Source organism: Anguilla anguilla, chromosome 1 (assembly GCF_013347855.1).
Source record: "Anguilla anguilla isolate fAngAng1 chromosome 1, fAngAng1.pri, whole genome shotgun sequence".
Lineage (NCBI taxonomy): Eukaryota > Metazoa > Chordata > Actinopteri > Anguilliformes > Anguillidae > Anguilla > Anguilla anguilla.
Window position 1 is genome coordinate 12,233,901 of NC_049201.1, and position 21,960 is coordinate 12,255,860.

At 40.3% G+C, this 21,960-nt stretch overlaps 1 protein-coding gene across 25 annotated transcripts in view; it reads left to right on the plus strand.

The window, feature by feature from the left end:
* Positions 1-21,960, plus strand: part of nrxn3a (neurexin 3a) — a 317,098-nt gene that overhangs the window by 14,020 nt on the left and 281,118 nt on the right. For 19 of the 25 annotated variants that reach the window (XR_004765382.1, XR_004765386.1, XM_035418878.1 and 16 more), the window contains exons 4-5: positions 582-611; positions 1,733-1,744. Coding sequence is in view for 23 of the 25 variants with exons in the window: in XM_035418878.1 (XP_035274769.1) it covers positions 582-611; positions 1,733-1,744 (42 nt within the window). In the remaining 2 variants the exon portion in view is untranslated. The remainder of the gene's footprint in view (positions 1-581; positions 612-1,732; positions 1,745-21,960) is intronic. The other 6 variants (XM_035419068.1, XM_035418906.1, XM_035418945.1 and 3 more) reach the window with 1 other exon arrangement.

Genomic DNA, 21,960 nt, shown 5'->3' on the forward strand with positions numbered 1-21,960 from the left:
CAACTAATAGCAAAAAATGTGTCCTTTCAAATGCCAGCTGTGAACCTATCAACATATCTTCCATATTGTCTCACTGCACAATCAATAAAACTCAGTGATAAATGATATGTAGGCTTAACTCTTACTGAGTGAATTATTAACTTTATCAGTGAACAGATACGGGCACACACATACTGTATATACTGTACTAACATGTAATAACATTTATTTCTAGCAAAATGTGCAGTTAGTTGGAAACAGATTTATATTGTTTTGAGTAAATTTCCTGTGAAAATAAATGCAACTCAACAGATAATTGAGTGTGACTTCAAATTATAGGTTTTTTAAACTAACTAATAATTATTACTTTATCAATAATTTATCAATGCAATAATTCCACTCACAAATGCTTCTTTGTAAAATTTCCAAATCTAGCACCAAAGCTTTTCCATCGAAAGAGGAAAGCTTTAGTTGTGGTGTGATTGATGGCATGCTTTGCCTAATGGTGAAGCATGTGCCATCACAATACCAGAAAGTATTGACATGTGTTCTCTCTCTCTCTCTCTCTCTCTCTCTCTCTCTCTGTTTTTAATTTCTTCAAGGTTTCTCACACATGATGATGGCTGAGCAAGGTATGCTTTCCTCTATCCTTCTCTCTTCCTGTTCTTTACTCTTGACTTGCCTTGGGCTTGAGGTTTTGAAATGGAGTGCTTGATCTGCCAATATTCCGAAAGTTGCCTGCACACCCCCCTCTCCCCCCCCCCCCCACATGCAAAACTTACAAATTTTGATGAATTTGATTGCTGCCATTGTGCAGCTTTCACAGTGTGCTTTCAGCATGACTTCAACAATGCAAGTTCCCACCCAGTTCGCCTGCTTGTTGACGGATTGCATAGCTCCTGACAGTTGCCTGGTGTGCATAGCAACATGTGCGGTGCACACAAATACATGATAAAGACTAAGGTGCTGAATGGCTTTCTGTGCATGAACTTGCTGAACTGATGCCGAAGTGGAAGAATATTAATCAAACAATTTACCTTTTTGATTGTGATACAATAGCGTTTCTCCATGTCTCTCTCTGTTTTAGAGGAAATGCATGTTTTCTGAAGATTTTCTGTAAAATTATGAGTGCAAATCTCAGGAGACAGGGAACGGCAGAAGCTGGTGTGGCTTACGAAGGAAGTATTCCCAAACCAGAAATTAAAATCTAAGTTTCTCAAAGATGCTGACACTAGTTGAGTCAATTTTTGCATTTCGAGCCAGACACGATGATGTACTATTTGCTTGCATCCATCTCACAAATATATTAAATTTACCGTCAGCAAGCATCTCCAAAATGGAGAGCAGCAGGAGAAAACATCATGAGGTAACAGAATAGATTCGCCAGCAATGGCAGTAGAATCCCTTAAGCTTTTGCTGTATATTCCGATGTTATTTAAATGAGCCCTGGTGTTAAATGCGACTGCGTTGCTAATTCGGAACTATGATTGTGTTTTGCTGTAGTGCACGAGAATGCGTAATTAACGGGGGTCTGCAGTTGCATGTGTAGAATGAGGCGTTCCTGTGTGCTGTGCCAGTGAATGTGCCCGGGGGCTGCTCATACGTGCACACTGCTCACTGATGCTCTTCAGTTAAGAAGTGTCCCTCCTCGGTCTTTACAGTGTCTTATCCTTCCCTCTTTCTCCCATTGCTGTTCAATTGTGGATATCATGCGTTCTTATTTCCTTTGGGACTTCACTCTCCATTTCTGTAGCTAAAAGCAAAGGTACTGAGCTCTTTCTTTACTATGCTTGAAAAGCAGTTGTTGATTTTATTCGTAACGTGTTGTTGTTTACTGGCTTTGGTGTGTTTTTAATGTGTTTAAAGCTTTGTGTGTAGCGCTCCTTCCTAATGGCAGCGCACCGAGGGTGATGTGATTAAGTGGATAATTAAATGAGCTTTAATTTAATGAGAAAAGATAAAGTGCACACTGACTGGTGGAGTTCCAGTTCTGAATGGCAGTGGATAATGCTCTTACTGACTTATGTCAAATGGACCATTCACTAACTACTGATTGACTGATTGCAGAAAGACTGTGGTATGCTCTTCAATGTTTATCCCAAGAGGGTTTGCAAGGGACAGAGAACTTTTATGCTTTAGTGTATGTGTGTGTGCATGTGCGTGTGTGTTCGTGTGTGTGTGTGTGTGTGTGTGTGTGTGTGTATGTGTGTGTAAAAAAAATGAATATGAAAGCAATTTGGGGGCGATTTCCATGAATGTGAAATACAGATGCTAATTTGAATGAACATTTTTTAATCTTGTTATCTGCCCATAGCTGGCTACTCTAGGTACCCATTCATTTACCTAAGTAGTTAGCTACAGGGCTACCTAGCATGTGAAACAGTGTAATTACCACCTGTTAAGTGTTTGAGAATTTCCTCTTGTTATCTTCATTGCTGTCCCCATATGACACCCAGAAGTAACTAATTAGCCGCTGAAAAAGAGCCAGTATGTCGCACTAAGGGTTGTAATGAATGATTTATCCTCTGTTCTAACAAGGTGAATAAGAGTTTTTAAATTACCCTTTTGTGAAAAGGTTCAGGGACCTCTGACTTCAACACACTTTTGGTCTGGAATTAAAATCATATAGCTTGGAAATATGATGCAAAAATGATTGAAATAGAATTTCCAACATGAAATATTAATTGCATTGGGATTATTCAAAGTGGTATTGTAGTAGTTGAGCAGTTGAGTAGTTGTCTATGAACAGGGCAATAATCATATTGTTGAAAGATTTATATGTTTCAACTTGTAGCCAGCAGAAATTGCTCCAGTATTAGGGATACATGAAAATATTGGAGTCATATTGGTATTGGGCAATAGTAGCTTATGATAAATGTACTGGCATTGGCAGATAAACTAAAGATTATTGCCGATATAATGATGCAACATTCACCCACCAGAGAAGCAACAGATTTGATGCCCCACTGATTCTGTAATTTAAGTGAAAATTTTGCGTTCACAAAGTTGCTCATATTTATTTTTAGTTATAATTGTTTCTTGCCAAATTCTTAAGTAAAGCTATACAAGGACCCAGTAGCTCCCCAGTCTTTCTCTGTGTTCTCTGTTTATTACTAAAGAAAGCAAGTGGAAAGGTTTTGTTAAGCAAATAAAAATTGTTACATTTTTCCTTCGTAAGTTGACTTCTTCTGTGAATGTAGAAACTTGACTGCAGTTTGCATTTGTGCTATGATGTAAAACAGGGCAGTATCAACATTGGTATAGGCTATTATGGCCAGTTAAATATATATAATTGATATTGGCCTCAGAATTCCCGTATAGTGCATCCATAGTAAATATTATCAACTTAAATTAATATTTCAAATATAAGCTTTTGAAGTTGTTCTGTGTAAGTGTCAAAAGGGTAGATTAAAATAATAAAGTGATAATGCTCTCTTTAGTGTCACCTGGATTCAGAGGTCACACAATGCAAATATGAGTAATCATTCCTGATTGGCCCATCTTGAGTAATCCATTTTGTGTCTGTTCTGAGCCCTTTCATGCCACTCATTCCTGGGCTTCCCCTCTGGAGAATATTCCAGATTAGCCTGATTTAGTCAAGGCGTGCCGGCAGAAGAATCCCCAAAGGGGAGTGCTTAAATTTTCTGTACAAAATTCCACCAACATTTTCTGTCTGATCCAACCCTTAGCTGGCTGTAAGGAAGTAGTTCCGTCAGTTAAACTGGTTTTAACCCTGCTTTCCAGACCTGCAATGATTGAAGCCTGACCCTTTTTGTTGGACAAGCAGTGGTATTCACACACTGTGCTACAAGCTCTCTAAATATTAATAGTCCTGTGGTCTGTAATGCCATGTCTAAAGAGTTTATTGGGGGATTAATGCAGTCTGAGAGGAAATATATTTGGTCATTGGACTCATAAAACCATGGTAATGAGGAAGACCGTGCATCTGGCCTATGTGAATAAATAAGTATTAGTATAGACAAACAGATAAACTTTCTAGCCCTATAGAGATGAACAAATGGATGTTACCAACATTACTTTACTTGACTCACCAAGATTATTCTGTAGTGTGAGAATGAGTTATAAACCTTAAGGAAGCTGTAATATGTGGAACTGCTTCTGGTCAGATGGACTAGACAATGCCAATTGTCTTTGGACATTCAGAGGCGACAAGACAAAATGGGGAACGAGGACATAGAGAGAGAGAGACGTCTGCAGCTTTAAGGATTAAAACGCAAATAACTGCCTTTATAGGAGAGCAAGTTCAGCTCTCCTTTGAAATACTTTCACCGAAGCATTCAGATTAATGCCAGTACATATTCAAAAGCCTGCATTAATTATCCCTTCAAAGTTCTGTCAGTGACAGTGTCTGTATTTTTTACCCTTCTGTGCTCACAGACTGTTTTGACTCTGGGTCCTCTAGTTCTAAGTTTCTGTCAGAGGGCAGGGGCATTATTTTAAATCAGCCACTCTGTCTGCTTGAATTAAAGGGACAGGGCGTTTATTTGAAATCCATTTGCATCTGTGTGGCAGAGGAGGAAGAAAGGCCTTCAGCAGCCTTTGTTGCCTCAGCAGCTTTTAAAAAATTATTTTTTTTACTTTCCTCTGCCTCTTTAGCTTGTTACAATTTATTATGACTGTACACACTACAACATTCACGAAGAAGGCCAAATCTATCAATGACAATCCATAAATACATTTTTTTGGTCTACATGTATGGCGTGTAGGGCAGAAACAGACATACTGTATAGAATACATGCAGTATATATGCAGTGTACACAGATAGAATTACGTACTTGTATTTCTCATTTAAGCCACTTTTTTTTAGCATTTCCCTATTATTTTTTCCATCACTCTTTAATCTTAAAATTGAAATAAGAGTAAGGGCAGCTGTTTAAGTAAGTTTTTATCAGCTAAATCACCAAATGTCAACGTCTGAGAATCATTTGTGTGCAAGTGACGCAGATATATTACTGCCAGAGTTGTCAGTGTAGGTAGTGTCAAATGGAAGTTTTTAAATCATTTGTCAATCTAAAAGTAAAATTTTTGTCCCTTACGGCTTACAACTGGATAGGTCTGACAGAAGCAATGAAATTGGCATTCATGGAAGGACAGATTTGTATTTGTTACGTGACACAATAATCCGTATGATCGCTATTAGGCTGAAAGAGGAGTATTAAAAACTTCTCAGTTTTTCCTCAGTCTCAGCTGGCTTAGAAGCTCTAGGCTTTTTTTTCTGGGTTTGAATTCCCATCCTTGTGTTTTATCACCAATCTGAGGCTGATCGTTTCAGTCAGTCATTGACGTTTGGACTCTGGCACATGTCAACAAACAAGGCAGGTCAGAGCAGTGAAATGGGGACCTGGGGGGAGGAACCCCTTTCTTCTCTCTCTGTCTTTCTCACTCATTCTCTCTTGGTCCCCCTCTCTTTCTCCCGTTCTCTCTGATTGACTCTTTCTTTCTATATGTCCCCCCTTTTCTCTCTGTCAGCCTCTCTTTTCTCTCTCTTCCTCTCTCTCTGTCCCATCTCACACACACTCTTTCACCTTTTCTCTCTCTGTCGGTCTATCTCTCTCTCTATGACTCCCCCTCTCTTTCTCTCACTCTCTCTCACACACACTCTTTCACTCTGTCTCCTTTTCTCTCTCTATGCCCCCCTCTCTGTCTGTCTATCTCTCTCTCCCTGTCCCCTCTCTCCTCTCTCTCACACTTGATTCATGTAGCGTGTTGTTGGCTCCCAAACATTTGCGCTGCCCAGAGAACATGCTAGGTATTGATTTTAGTTCTCCTCCAGCTCCTTTGCCTGGGACCACCTTGCTTTCTGCCTGTTCGCTTGTTTCTGAGTAATCACACTCCGATAGCGTTTATGTCTCTTTCACAGATGAGTATGAAAAGCAGTCCAGCCCTGTTTCTGTGCGCCGTTCGTGTCTTGGGACGGATGCTCGTGTGCTGCTGTTTCTAGGTCTATCTGCCATTGAAATTGCTGAGAGCTGTAGCCGCTTTTCTCTTGGGATTGTCGGGCTGACTCACAACATTTTTGCTTTACTTCTTCATGAGAAATATCTGCAGAACGTGCCGAGGGGGCTGCATTTAATTCTTTTATCTTTGATTGCATTTTTATCCCTCCTTTATGATAGCTGTGCGATTAACTGTGTGTGTGTGAACACGCATGCTCTTGTGTGTGTGTGTGTGCGTGCAGGAGGAGGGGGGTGGTTGGGAGTTGGCTGACAGGGACCCCTCAAAAAATATTAGAATGACAGATTTCCTGGGCTGGTTGGGCCCAATGTGAGACCTTTTTATGTGACCCAGAATCCCTGGTGGCACCCCTGAGTGTTCACATTACATTACATTACAGGCATTTAGCAGACGCTCTTATCCAGAGCGACGTACACAACTTTTACATAGCATTTTACATTGTATCCATTTATACAGCTGGATATATACTGAAGCAATTTTGGTTAAGTACCTTGCTCAAGGGTACAACGGCAGTGTCCTTACCCGGGAATCGAACCTGGGACCTTTCGGTTACAAGCCCAGTTCCTTACCCACTGTGCTACACTGCCGCCCACATATGAGTGTATCTGCATGTGTGTGGATCCATGAGGATGACTTTGTGTGTGTGTGTGTGTGTGTGTGTGTGTGTGTGTGTGTGTGCATGCGTGTATGCATACATGCATATGTGTGTGCATATGTGTAAGTGGAAATGAAGGCAGTGTGTGCATGTGTGCACATGTATGTGCGCATGTGTGCATATATGTGAGTGTAATTGAAAGCAGAGCTCTTTTGGAAGATGTCTTTATGATTAACCCCGAACAACATGGATGCAACCCAGCATGTATTCCTTTGCTTTACTCAGCGAATTAAAGAGCTTTACACAAACCCCTAAAATTCCACAAGTGCAAGGGCTTATGGGAGGGAAAGCTGATGCATTCAGCCGGAATGGTGGAGTTTTGTTAAAAAGACCTTGTGTAAATTATTCGGTGAAAAAAGAAAATCATCTATGACAAGTGGTCGTTGATTGATTTACCATATTCCTCTCCACTTGTGCTCAATTTAGCTTTCCTTAAAGAGGGCTTCCTTGAAAGAGGCACTCTTCTCGGCTTAGAATACATAAAAAAAAAGTCTGTGCACCTTTGGAATGGCATTCGATTTGCTCGGGAGTGTGCCATCAGTTCTTCAATCAAAGGGATATTGATGCCAACCTCATAGAAGGAGAAAAGGGTAGCGCGACACAGCATGCAGATGAGCTCACATAAGCGATAATGAGTTGCTGAGCCATTATGCAAATTCTATGATAATTAGCTAATCAGCTTTGGTTCTATTAAGGATGTGCTCCACTTGCTAACCTTGAAGAGACATTGATAATCAAGTACTGATCGGTTCTGAACCCTGAGGTGAGCAGCTGCCTGTCGGGAGTGATCAAGGCCAGAGCAATCTCCAGAGATGGACATGAGTGGCATTTGTGTTGTTTCTAAATAATATAATGACACAGCACTGCATGTGTTCTGTATAGTATGCATATATGCCTATAGGATGTGTGTGTGTGTGTGCGTGTGTGTGTATTTGTGTATCTGTGTGTGTGTGCGCGTTTGTGTGTGTGAGAGAGAGTGAGAGAGTGAGAGAGAGAATGAGAATGCGTGGGTGTGTATACAGTATGTCAACATGCATGCACAAATGAATTTTTCATATTCTGGATTCACCTTTAAATTGGTTGTTTTAGGACTTTGCTCCAGGCATTTGGGGAAACAGTTGCCAAGTGTAATTCCTGAATTTACTGTGGCCCCTTTCTGCTTTGTTTTGGACTTTGAACCGTGAATATATGAACATAAAAAATCATGCAGTGAAACTTGGACTATCAACATCAAAGAATGAAGGAGACCTTTTCCATTCATGATTTTATGCCAGATCTTCATAGTTCAAAACTACACTGAATGTCTCAGGCAACTCTGGCAAATGTTTTAAAATTTTAACAACTTTAACCTTTTGTGAGGGAGTAATTTCTGTTGAAGGTTTAATAAAACCTCAACCTTTATATTCTCTAGTGTACTGTTGGAAGCAGATATATGTTTTTGCTGGCTATTTGATGATTTACCAATGGTGAATGTAGTGTAGACCCACAGTAGTGGGTAACAGATAACACATGTGAGAAACATATTATGCAATCTAAATCTAAAGGGTAATACAAGTCTTTCTACCTGCACATTTGTACCTATTGTACCACATGACAATAATCACCAGCTTGTGACAGTATGGTATGATTATGCTATTAAAATCATACTCCTGCTAAGCAATTTTATTTCTAAATGAATGGTTACCCTTTTATGCCTTTTTCATATATAGTTAATGAAGCAATAATAATAATAATAATAATTGGTATTTGGTGAATAATAAAAATGGTGTTGTAATAGAAATTGTGTAATTGGATATTTGATTGGTCAGGATAGTGGGAGAATCCGTTGAAAAGCTGGTAGTTGAAGGCAGTAAAGGCGGGTTGCACATAATACCAGTGCTGTAGTGCGTTATGTCGGTCATGGAAGTATCCGACTGTGTTCTTGTCCCTGCCCAAAAAATCGGGTGAGGTTTTTGGATGGCTGATGTAGCCGATGGTCTGAGCAACCTTGCTATCGGCGGGAACTGCATCCGTCGGCCAATCAGACGCAGAGCGCCGGCCGCTGGAACGGTCCTGCGGTCCGTCCCCTGATTTATTCGCCCTCACAAAGAACATGCCTGGGAGGCGAACAATGGAGGGGAGCAGTCCCTTCTCTGTGCGTAACTGTGTGCCACCCGCGTCGCGCCAGCCCACCCCCCTCCCCCTGCTCGCTGGCTCGCTCGCGCACACAATGCACCCCACCCCACTGTTTCTCTTTCTGTTCAGTTGAGCCCCGGCAGTAATTGCTTCCTTTCACTGGGTCACACCTGGCAAATTCGGCTACTGTACATAGTGTTTCCCTCTATTTCCTTAAGGGAACAAGTGCCGTTTGATTGTGGCTAAATTTGATTATTGTCTCCCTCAGTCTGCAGATGAGTGGCCCCGGGTCTCTGGGGAAGACGGAGCTCCTTGATTGCAATCGCTCGACTCTTTTTAAAACCTGCCAGATATGCAAAAAAAAAAAACCAACAAAAAAAAAAACCTGCTAATTATTGTTTGAATTGGGCAATCACAGGGGTGGAATTGCGCTGGACCAATCGGGAAGCTCGATATTTGCCTGTTCAGCACACGCGTGAGCTAATTCAAAGGCGTGCTGACATAATTCCGAACCTGTTTTCTCCCATACCGGCCTCGCTGAGTGATTAAAAAGCGTAGAATTGAAGCTGTGAGAGAGGCAGGGGGGGGCGGCGCACTGTCCTGATGGACACGCGGATGTGAGGGGGACACGGGCCAAGTAAACGGTTCGCAGAGTGAAAGTGCAAAGTGTGCGTAATGGACCTGCCATTCAAAGTAAATTAACTCTGTAATTAATCAATTGACCTTGCTGCTCAGATACACAAATGAGTTGGGCTTTCTCCCCGAGTGTATTAAAGAACAAGCTCAGAGGAAACTAGCTTTTTGTGGACAGGTCTGTATACAGAGAATAACTGGCAGGTGATAAAGGTTATTAGGAAAATGCAAATTAATAATTTAAAATAGCATCTTTTAAAGAAACGTGCCACTAATGAAAAAAGGTTTATTCTTTTAGGGCAGAATTATTTGAGGAGGAATTGTTACACTGGCAGAGGGAATTTCAGATTTTGTTTAATGGATACATTAGATGTTTCATGCCAATGGCTTATGCTCATTTAACACCACAAGGTTTTTGGTTCATTTCAGCCACCATCAATTCCATAATGCTGCTTTAGTATTAAAAAATGCGACTCATGAGGACAGATTGTTTTATGGCTAAATGGAATCTGGGCCAAGACCCGGGAGGCCATTGTGGGGAACAGGGAGACTGGCAGAGAGCTGTTCTCCTATATGAGGCTGTCAAGCATGAGGCGGAAATCACATTTTTAAAAATGATAATTTATGATATATGTCATAGATTTTGTACCACACCAGAGCAGTTCCTTAAGGGCATTTACATTGATCTGTAAAATCTCAAGTGGCTCTTTAATTCATTTATTCTGAATCCCCTGTAGGCTGAGTGTGTTTTTCAGAACAGAAACAAACACATGTAAAACGCTGCCGTTTTTTCTCTACTCCCACAAATTTTTATGCACTTTAGGAAGGTCACGCATGCTTGACTGCGATTTGTGTCCTAATGCATGCTTCTACCAAAACATACCAAGTAAAGGAGCACTTTTCTGCAGTTACTGGATAAATCTGAGGAAACATATCACTGTAGAGTTTCTATCAAAATAAAGTGAAAAAAGGTTTCTCATTTCTTAAATAATAAAGAAGAAACTGAGGATGTATAACCAGCATTTTGTGAGAAAACTTTAACTTTGAGGTAATTGATGTTTGCTGTCGTGCAGTACTAACTTATAGGTCCCCATTGGATTATCTTATTTATGGCCTATTATAAATGGTCTCTAGGGTCTCCTAATGTGAACTATGCATGCTTCCATTTTGGCTCAAATTCCCTTCAAAGATCTTTCTTGACAGGGATATGTTTTAGATTGTTGTGAGACATCCAAATTATGTACATCAAATGTAAGCCAGGCTTTTTTTTTTTTTTTTTACATCCTTACTTCATCTTGGCTATAAAGGACTACAGCTCTGACTAAATTTACCATTTGGACGTTTTACTTTATAGTGTAATTGATGGTTTGGTGAGTATTTTTGTTGTGGGCAGGTGCGTGTCATTGCTTTTCCTGCCACCCACATTGATATGATGCTGGCAATTATTATTTTCCTAAAAGTAATCTGAGAAACTGCATGGGCTGCTTATATTGTGGGATGTTTCTCAAGGTTTTTTAAAAAGGAAATTTCCATTTTCTCTTAACTGTAAAACTTTTTAAATCTTAATTTTCATTAATGCATGCCATCATTAAGGGATAACCAATAAATTAGAGTAGAACAGTTAAATAGTTGCTATGACAAATTCAGTCATGATTTCTTTCAGTTTGTGTTGGTAAAAAGACATCAGAATAAAATTCGGATATTTGCGGTAGATCATACAACTTGGAATGAGAAATGCCATCTTTATTCCTTTCTCATTGCTACTATGGCCAAATAATAATAATAATAATAATAATAATAATAATAATAATAATAATCTTTCCCACCAGCACAATCATCATCATCATCAGTAATGGTAGTAGTAGTAGCATAATTATTACAGAAAAATATGGTAACCGTAACATTTTTAATTAAATAATAATTGACAATATAGCACATGCTATTATTTTAAACATACAGGAATGTACCAAAGCAATTCAGGAAGTATTGAACCAGTCCTTAGGATGAAATAGCTGTCTCCCACCTATGATTTCAACCTGAGAGTTGTAGTACATGCTGATGCCCCCATGATAAAGGTGTAACAGCTTGCACAACTTGGTGACATCAAAGTCTGGATGTTATGACACGAACAGATGAGGCTGCGGTCTGCAGTCAGCTTGGGTAAGAGAAGGTCAAGGAGGAGGGGCTGGCTCTGGCACAACTGTGCTGCCTGAAACACAAAAAAAGATGCCATATGGTGGCTTTAAATGGCCCTATTGATCCTCATTACCTACAACAAGAAGAGACAGCAGAGGTGGTTCATCTTGATACTCATTGTTTAACAGTGACATGCATGAAATGAGCATATTTATTCTTTATAATGATCGTTAATTCCGAGAGCTCGGAGAGATGATTGTTTTAAACTCCACCAATCCTGCTTGAGGTAGCATCAGATTTTTGGCATCAGTGACACAATTGCTTTGAAAATAAGGCATGCAATTTTCATTTGAAGTGCTATCCACTGTAAACCAGATGGACAAATGTTGAAATGCATTTCATGGTTGATCTTTTTTCACAGTCCACAATCCTTAATGTACCTGTATATTGAAAAGGCAAGCATATGCCACCTGAAAAACAAATTTCAGAGTGATCTACAAAACCAGTGTCCTCAACAGGCAGCACTCCCATTTTATTAGTTGAGTCATATTTCTATAGTCTGTTTCTACAAAAATCTAATAAGTGAGTTTTCATTAAGGGGACCATGTGAAAAGCCCTAAAACCATTTTCAAAGTCATTTTACAGTGCCCAAATATTAAATTCTACATTATCACAATTCACTTCACTGTTGCTAATGCACGTAAAAAGCTGACAATGCTTCCTAGAACTATATTCCATCTCTTATAAGGAACTACAATAACAGAAAAGCCCTTCTGATTGTGTTTTTGAGCCAGTGCAGTACTATAATATAATAAATTTGCTTGGCACATCCTTAACCAATAGACTTGTTGAACAAAAAATGGAAACGCCAACATAAAGATGCTAAATAGGGCAAGTCACATGTTTTGTTTTATCACGTGAAAATTGTAGTTCACATTTGAAAAAAGTCAAATGTCCAGTTTACATGTGGCATTTCCTTTTCCCATATATTATATATTTTAATTCACATGTAGAAATGTTAAATTCACATGTGAAATTGTGATTGTTCATAAAGTCTTCACTCAAAATCAATGCCCAGACATCAGAATCCTGAGGTGTGTGCTTCCACCCACTGTTGCCCTCTGGAGATGATAATCTTTCCCTTGGAGTTCCATACTGACATCACCTTTAACATTGTGACTCATTTAACAACAGCAGGTTAGGCTATCTTGGTTACTGAATACCCCAACAATCTTTCTGAATCATTGAATCAGAATCAATATCTTTTCTTTCAGTCATTATAGCCATACTTGTAATCAATCAGGCCTTCCCAGCATTGTTATGCATGAACCAGTGCTTGCTTGAATGTTTTTAATCAATGAGCCATACTTGTGTGACATTTTTCTTGTTCACAACCTGTATGTATTTTTATTTGTTTATTAATCATTTAACTGAATAGAAAAAAAAACAATTTAGGTGCTTGATAACGCAATTTGAACTTTCAACTTTCTTATTAATACTTTAAACATTTTGCCAATGTGTGATACTCTCAATCAGGCATGCACAGCTGCCAAAGAGGCCTGCAGTACCTTTTTCTGAGGCTCTTCTGTAGCTCACAATTAGCCTTTTCAAGTTTTGTATTGGTTCCCATTTTTCACAACTTTGAAGATTTGGCTGGTTTCGTCCCCTGCGTTTCGGGGGTGTATGTGAGTGAAGGCTTGCTCCTGCGGGTAATCAATACCGCTCTCAAGCGGAACGTTGCTGCCATGGTAACACCCCCCCCCCCCTTCACCCACCCTCAGTCCCTTCCCAGTCAGCAGAGACAGACTCATTGGCATGCAGCTCCATTCTGTGTGACTTGGAGAAAGCAGAGGCTAACTCAAGGGGACATTTTTGTGGGTCACTTTCTATAACTTGTGGGGTTGTGTCTCACATTCAAGATGAGAAATGTGCTCAGAAGTGGTCAGACTATTATAGACCTCAGTTCATGTCCTTCTATCTCAAGCTCCTCCTGTTGGCCCAAGGAGCTCTTTTGGTCACACACGCAAGCAGACCTCTTTTGATCAATAAATAATTATACAATATAATTGCTTGACCTTTGAATGACCTCAGCTTGTTGACCTTTGACCTGCTCTTTGTTCATCAGCTTTCACCATTTGTGCTGCTTGGCTTTATTACAGTTTAGTCATGAGACCTTAAGGGAGACATTATTTTAGATGTACAGCATTCTCTTACTGTTTCTGTCCCCAGTGCAGCAATATGTATTGTAGTTACATGATGTCCTGGTTTTGGTTAGGGGCAACTATTATTGTTATTGTTTTGAAGATTATCCATCATGAGGGATTCAGGTCATTAGTTTGTGATGGGTAGTTCATTGTGTGTAGTGTATTACAGTACGTAATCATCACACTGATTCAAAAGCAAGTAAAATTCACACACAAATAATTTGATTTTATGAAATGCAAGGAGATTTCATTGCATAAAATTAATTGCAGTGTGCAATTTTAATGTGTAAAATATCAAACATTTCCCATTGCGGTTTGTTTGATGCATCAGTGAATCCCTGGCCATGAAATTAAGACTTTTTATCATTTTAAATACTTGAGTGCTTGCTAAGTGTTGCCAATAAAACAACACTGTACACCTCAAAGATCTACCTACATAAGTAGGAAAAAGAATTGCAGCTGAAAGAATTAACAAATGCTAGTTTCATACGTCAGATCCCATTGCCAACAAAAGAGCGAACATGTTTTGTGTTGAAATGCACAAAATATCAAACATGCAGCCACACTTCTGCTAGATCAGATTTCAAGTCTTGTTGTGTGGGACAAGCATGACGCAGCACAAGGTTTTGTAAGCAGAAACTCCAGACAAACTAGTCTGGTGTAAAATGAATGCCCCTGGTGGGCTTTATTCAAGCCCCAGCAGTCAAATGATGAAACAATTCTTGAGGAAAAAGACAGGAGGGAAGTGAAGGATTTCAAAGGAAAGCCAATGCCTTGTCCTTCACAGCAGGGGAAAATCAATGGGGTCCGGGGTCAGGGAGCTTTGGTCGCCAGTCTACATGAATGGGGTTTTCCTGCACGCGAGGAGAGGTTGTGACTGTTCCCCTCCTCAGAAATCAAACTGGAGAAAACTGTCATTAAGGCTCCATGCTAAGCCCACCCATCAGCTGTGTCTGTTTGGCAACTCCACGGGTCTTCAAAGTCAGCGCCCTTTTCAGTCAGGGCCTGCTTGATTAGGAATGCAGAGTGGCCATGCTAATTGCCGTGGAGGCAGGTGCTTTGGAAGGGGGAAGCTCCGTTCGTCACATGACTTCCTGTGTCCTTTTCGCCTGAAGGGCCCTCTGCTCCTGAGAGGCTCTCGGCTGCTGTCCAAGGTACTGAATCAGGGAGGAAACCCCACAGAGCTGGCGGCCCCACCGGCCCTGCCCGCCTTGGCCCTGGTCCTGCCACAAGCCCCATGTTCACCATATTCAGCGTCTTGCCTAGATCCAGTTGAGAGCCTTTCCCATCAATTGTGCAAGCAGTTCACAGCACAGTGGCGGCATTATGGCACAATCTAAGCTGGCATCTTCATATGCAATTACTGACATTTAGTCTCTGTCAAAGAGCACATGGGGGAGAAGTTAGAAAATCTCATCACTCTACTGGCTGCCATCATGTGACTGCAGTCGCAGATAACTCAGGGCAATCACCACTCCAAATGCAGATCTGTAGTGTTTAGACTAAAGCAATTTTTCAGTTTGAACCCGTGGGGGCCATGGTCAATATTGTTCAATGTGTAGTGTTATGAAAGTGACCACAATTCCATGAGGAATTTTGTATAACTGAGCTGTGGTTTCTTTGATTTTTGTTTTGCATGTCCATATGTCATGTTTTTATTATTTATGTTTCTTCCTTACAGTACCCTCACGACAGAAACCGTATTTATATGGAGACCCTCCTATAAACATCCTGAAGTTGAAGGCCATAGTGGAGGATTATTTTGTGAATAGGATTGGTATTAAGTTCCCAGTGGGCAAAACTTTGAGAAACTGCAGCTTGACGTTTTTATTCTGTATTTTTACTCTATATTTCAAGTAACAAAAATCTCCTCTCCGTTGGGAATTTGTACATTGGTTTCAATCAATATTGCATAAAGTGAAATGTGGGAAGGCTAATGGTAAATGTAAGATATAGATCTTGCTACGAATGCATTACACATTAATGGAGAGCTCCTCCCTCTTCTGTGGGTGAGCATTTTCTATATTCTCACTCAAATCCTAAAAGCAAGGCTATTTACTGTAACATGTTGGAGTGAGACCAGATTAAAAAAATAAAAATAAATAAACCGGAGGTATGCCAGTGTCTGAAGAGGTGCTGGGTCAATGAAAAAGTATTCTGAGTGGATTTTGCTGTTGGTGGCACACAAACTCGCAAACTCTTTGCGGGAGAACCAAGTCAAGTGCAGGCCTGCTGTCCTGTTGAAGATATCCTGTGCAGTATTACAAACGCCATGTGTGCGGTGGATTGGACTCAGCATTAGTCAAGCTGAGGTGTTGTGAAATGTGAGTCTGTACTCAGATTGTCAGGTGGGAGTGACCAGGGGCAATCTACGGCTGGAAAGGGGAAAAAGTGCTTTCCTGTGCTTATGGAGGAGGCCTGTTTCTCTACCCCGTCCACCCTACCCCACCTACCCCTCCATCTTCTGTGTTCCCCTGTAGACCCTCTGCACTTCCCCTGCCTGCAGAGTGCATGTTGAACAGAAATGTAATAGTTTGTGTGTTAAAAATGCATGAGAGCGGAGCGCTGAACGACAAAGGGAAGAGGATACCACAGAGAGAGGCGGGGAAACCTGAGAATCCGTGGAAGTTCCGTGGGGCCCCAGACTTGGAAAAATGAAATTAAGCTGTAGGCTTGGCGTAAATGCGGTGACGATGGTAAATGGCCATTTCCATACGCGTGGCACCGTCGCCGGGGGTCTCGCTGGCTGACGTTATTGGAAATGTCGGCCGCGGGGGAAAAAATATGTTGACGACTGGTCGTGCCTCGCTCAGTTTGTTTTCTGGTGTCACCTGTCAATTAATGATGTATTTCGTGCACTTCTCTATCCTTTAAAAGAATCTAGACATGTTAATGGCACTTCCAGTTTTGCACAAGTTATAGGCATTTTTGCAGATGAAGCATGAGGGGAATTTGTATGTACCTGCAAAAACACAATATATCTGAAATGTTAGTTCTCAGGTTATGCAGCCAGCCTTCCTCTGGATTATTGTATATTTATACTTTACTTGGATTTTCCAGCAGGCATTCAGTGTATATCTCTGTTTGTGTCGCCAATGCAGTTATTTACTGTACGTTCAGGAATAACACCTGATACAGGTACGTTAGTTACCTTCCCAGGAGTTGGCTTTGAAAGGGAATAACTGGGCCAGTGCACTGGAAGTCATCAGGTTGCTGTGGCGATAGTCTGAAAAGGCCCAAGGTTAAGTGATGGTCCCCTGGCGAGTTCCAGAAGAGAGAAACCCTAAGTAATTGGGTGTCAGTTCCAGGGCACGATGGTGACACATCGTGGCTGATGTCACCCTGTCTGTGGCCTGGAAATGTGAGATGGAAAGGAGATGCAGATGCCCCAATGAAAAGCTGGAGGTTGTGACCTCGTAATGACCGCCACGGCAACCAGTGCGGACAAAGCCAAATGAAAGCTTGACAGACAGGCACTGTGCACTGCCTCTCCTGTATGCCTCTGCATGTTGATGAGGTCCACAACGTGATTGGTCAAAAGTTGCTGTTACAGATTCAAATCATTACGATGTTGCTTTAAGCATTGGTTTCAGAAGTAGTTTCTGACGATTGTGTTTTGTACTCGGGTGTTTCAGTTGCTGCCCATGAGGGATATTTGCAAAATGCAGTATTTCATTCTCCAGCTTGTTATTAAACCTGATTTGCTACTATGACAGTGCTTTAAAGCCATGGTGAAAAAAATCCCCATAGAATCTTATCCAAGGAACAATGCAAGCTGTCTACCATCAAAACCACTCTTCATAGAGGATCTGTAACAGGGAATCCTTATTCATGGCTGTTACGAGGCCTACAGAGCTGAAATTCCCATGAAAGATAGGGACCTGGATAAGGCAGACATATTTACCCTTTGTGAATAATAGCAACTCATTCAGGAAGCATCGACTGTAAGCTTATATGATGCATTGAAGATTGTAATGGATGAGATATTGAATTATGCCTCTCCCACTACATCAGGCGGATGTGGGTTCAAATCCAGAGCCCATGAAAATGGTGTATAGTTTTTCCTTTGGCATCCAGTTTGGCAGAGGTGTTTTGTGGTTAGAGTGGTGTTATCAACAAACTGGGTACAAGTGAGTACACTAACTGTTTACTTTAATTGTGGATGCATTACTCCACTAGCTTGAGGCAATAGGTCAAGAAAGATGGCAAACACAATTTATCTTACGTGCTCATTGAGTATCTTCTGAATCTGTGCTCTGTATTAAAATGCAGATGGGCTTATCTTTCTCTCTGGATTCTACAGTCCAAATAGCAAATTGGGCTGAATGACCTCACTGACCTACATGTATACTACGATACATTATATACATACCATTATACAGAAGTATGGCTGAATAAGAAGGGAAGCGAGCAGCAGCATCCAGTTAATCCAATCTTTAATGGTAAGGATGCATATTGAAATATGCCTGACCATGTTAGCCGATGTTCATACTGGCCTATTTTACAATATACAGTAACACAAATGTGAACTGTAACCAAGTTTCCACTTTCATGGAAGAAGTAAATGAGCACAGATGTATAACACCTTATGAAGGAAAAAAATCATTCATGCATAACATATGATAACTTGCTTGCTTCTATCCTTAAGCAGAGAATGAGTCTAGAACACATAACCAGGCACCGTTGGTTAGTTTTTAAAAAGCAAGAGTGTGTACTCTTAAAAAAACAAACAAAAACATTCTGTTCTCTTTCTGTTCTTCATTCTTGATACCAACTAAAAAAAATGTCACTTTCTCAAGTCAACATTTTCACTTAATTTACAGAATCCGTGGTGCATCACACGTTACCTTTTAGGCACATGTAAGTTCTGCCAGCATGTCGAGCCATCATGTCTGCCATAATCTTAGCATTGGTCCAATACTGATCCGTTAATTTTGAGCTATAGTCAGCTAAAGCCTATATCAAACTGCCATTATTGTGCATCCCTAATTAGTAGAACATCCAAAATGTTATGAATGTGGATTTGAATGTGGCCTTGGTTGACTGTGCAGGCAGTTTAAAACTTTTCTGGTTATACGTTATGATAATACTATTACTGTTAATTTTTCTGGGAGCTGTTATGATCTATCAGTAGATTGATATTATGCTACCTTTAAAGGCTACTTTAACACAGTTCTAACACATTGTGGTTCTGTTTATCGATTTGCATTTGGGTCTTGGAGAGGTTATTTGTTTTAGGCTAGGCTATTTTGTGTAATCTGATTGTGATATAAACCGCAATTAATGATCCTTTTAATGGGAACTAATCAATTTAGACATGGCTTTGGCTATAGCTTCTACACCATTTGCTTATTAGAGTGAAAGAGAAGTCTTCCTATCAGTAAACCCTGTACGTTGTGTTTTCCAGATGTGCCATTCCTTAAAAGCGAGACTTCAAAGGCGGAATTGTGTGCTTTCATGTGTGCAGTCACTGCAGATTAAGACTCCTTTCCGTTCGCTGGTGATTTGAAATTTTCTTTGCCGCCAGTGTAATTTCTGTTCTGATGTGCGGTGCATTGCCATAGGTTCCTATACATGTCCCTATACGTGACAAATTGGCTCTTGAGGACATGCGCATACTTGAAGCAGCTTTTGAAAAAAAAAATGTACAGGAGTAAAGGAATTGGGAAAGGTTTCCTTAATGATTAAAGCCTGTGATGTTACATGAAAGCTCATTACTGTCTTTGTGTTTCCTCTGTGTTTTGTAAGCGCTTCCTCCCTGTGCTTTAATCTTTTATTTATTTAATCATTTATTTAACCTGCATTTAGACAGGAAGGTAAATTGAGAGCTCGCTTCACTTCTTCTGTGGTGGGTGGGGAATTCAAGGGGTTGTTTAATCGGAACGGAATCTCCCAATCTTAGAAATATTTGAGCGGAAAAGGCTGAAAATCAAATGACAGAATAAGTGAGCATCCTTGTTCTTATGCATTTAATATCTTATTAAACATCAAACTTACAGGTTAAGTAAAGGCTCCATGAAGGGGTGTCTGATGGAATTGATTTCACTTAAGAAATGTAGTTTCTTACTGGCCTACCTTTGGCAGCAAACAGATTTTCCAGCAATGTCTTCCATCCAGTCACTAACCCGGTCGAGTTCTCTCAACTTCCACCCTTTGGTAGAACAGGGATATGAGGTGGTATATGGTAGCGTGATGTCATTTTCTCTTTGAGTGACATATTCTCGCAAAAACAGGTCAAGGTCGCTGGCCTACACCCTCGGCTCTTCTGGCTTGTTTGGAAAGGGACAGTTCTTACCGATGAGGCTCATCCTCTTGGAGCTGTCATCACCCCTGTTTTTGAATGAATCATGAATTACTGTTTTCTTTCTTGCATCCATATAAAAATTGTGATTCAGACGACAGGCTCTGAAGTTGGCTTTATTTTTCTTTTAATGATTTTTGCTCATTTGTACGAGCCCTGTAATAAAGCAACTGGAATGAATTTAAATGTTGAGTATGTACTGCAGCCAACAGCTAAATGTGAATTGCTCACAATATCTCACTACCTTTGTTTCGCTTACTTCCTCTTTTTTCATGTACAGGACCCTACACTGCTACACTTCAACTTCCATAGTTTTTTTTCTCTTGCCACTGGATTGATCTATTTTTGTATTGCTTTTTTGGTTGTTGTTTTTGCTGCTGTCTAGTGATTTATACAAGCTTCGAGGAGGTCCTTCTTGATTGTAAAAAATATATATATATATATTAAGGAAGTTTTATGGGAAAAAACCCCCCAGAAAAATAGGGTGAAGTGACATAGTAATCATTAGCCAACCAAATACAGACTTATATTTGGTAATACACTGGAGCCCTGTATATCACATCAGTGAAATCAGTTTCATATTTAAAACCTAAAAATGAGGCATTTATGGCTTCTGCGATACCAAAATGTGCACTTCCATGGGGATTAAAATGAAATTGCGCTTTAAATTAATAATGTTATGACAATAGTGGTAAGGACTAATTTATTCTCTGTTCATTTTAGCGGTCAAATATTTTTGTTTTATCTACAACTGTTTATTTTATAGGTTGTATGGTGACCTACAGGCCCAGGTATATAGCTATAAAATATGTGACTGGCCTCCCAGCTGTAGGACAGATATAGAGATTGGCTTTTTTTACGTACTTGTATTTTAGGCTCTTGCGAAATGGACAGATGTTAGTGCGGCATATTTATTGAACACACGATTAAAAGCCAAGTGGCTGTTTGTGTTTTCCAAGCATTGCGGCGGAGCGGTGCGGTTTTTCAGAACTGTAGCCCTTCAGAAGGAGTCCACGGAAGAGCCCCTCTGTTTTACTCACATTGATGAAATCAGGCCAAATCCATCTGGAAGGGGATTAAATCTTTGTGTTCGGTGTAACAAAACCTACGGCTTCTCATTCTGCGCTTTGGGCTTATAATACATTGCCTAATACCGTGAGAGCGAGCGAGAGGGGGAATGGCAAAGTGGGGGGAGGGTAGAGGAAGTGTATGAAGGAGAAATGAAGTAAGGGAAGAAGGAAACAGTTGCATATTTTGGTTCCTGTGGAGGCCCCGCAGTCCTCTTTTCTGAAGCCCTACTGGGGGCTCTGTTGGGGAGAGGCAGGGTCACTTCCATTTATCCAGTGGCTTCCTGACACAGAAGTGACAAAATTTACAAACTAGTAAAACATCACTGATTAAAATGGCACTGAGATAGAGAATTGTGAGATTTTAAGCATATTCAGATTTAATATTAGAATTCATATAACCAGGAAGTACAGGACAGGTCCAAAGGTTATATCTCTTGTTTGATATTATATGATTAATGGATATGAATCTCCAGCAGGTAAAAACAGGGAACAATTAATCAGATATTTTGTCTAATTAACAACTATTCCTTTTGAGGCCTAAAATTCCTTGATGGATGATACAAAACATCAGCTTTGTTTATTGTTAGAACAAAGTTAAAACTTTAAAGAAGTCTAATGTAAATTATGGCCCAATAATTCCACACATAAACATCAGGGCCAGAGATAGTTCTGTGGCATAAAATGTAAGCACCGCTGGGTGGGCCAGTGCTTAAAGATGCGTAGTAATTCACCTGGATTTATATGACAGCACTCTCACCTGGTCTCTTGGGGGAGAAAGGCTGCTGATTGATTGCCAAGGTCCTGACTGATGCAGCGAGAGATCACTGCTTTGACCACCATCTCCTTCATTTATGATCTATTGATTTCCGAGTCTGTCTCTGTCTCCTCTTT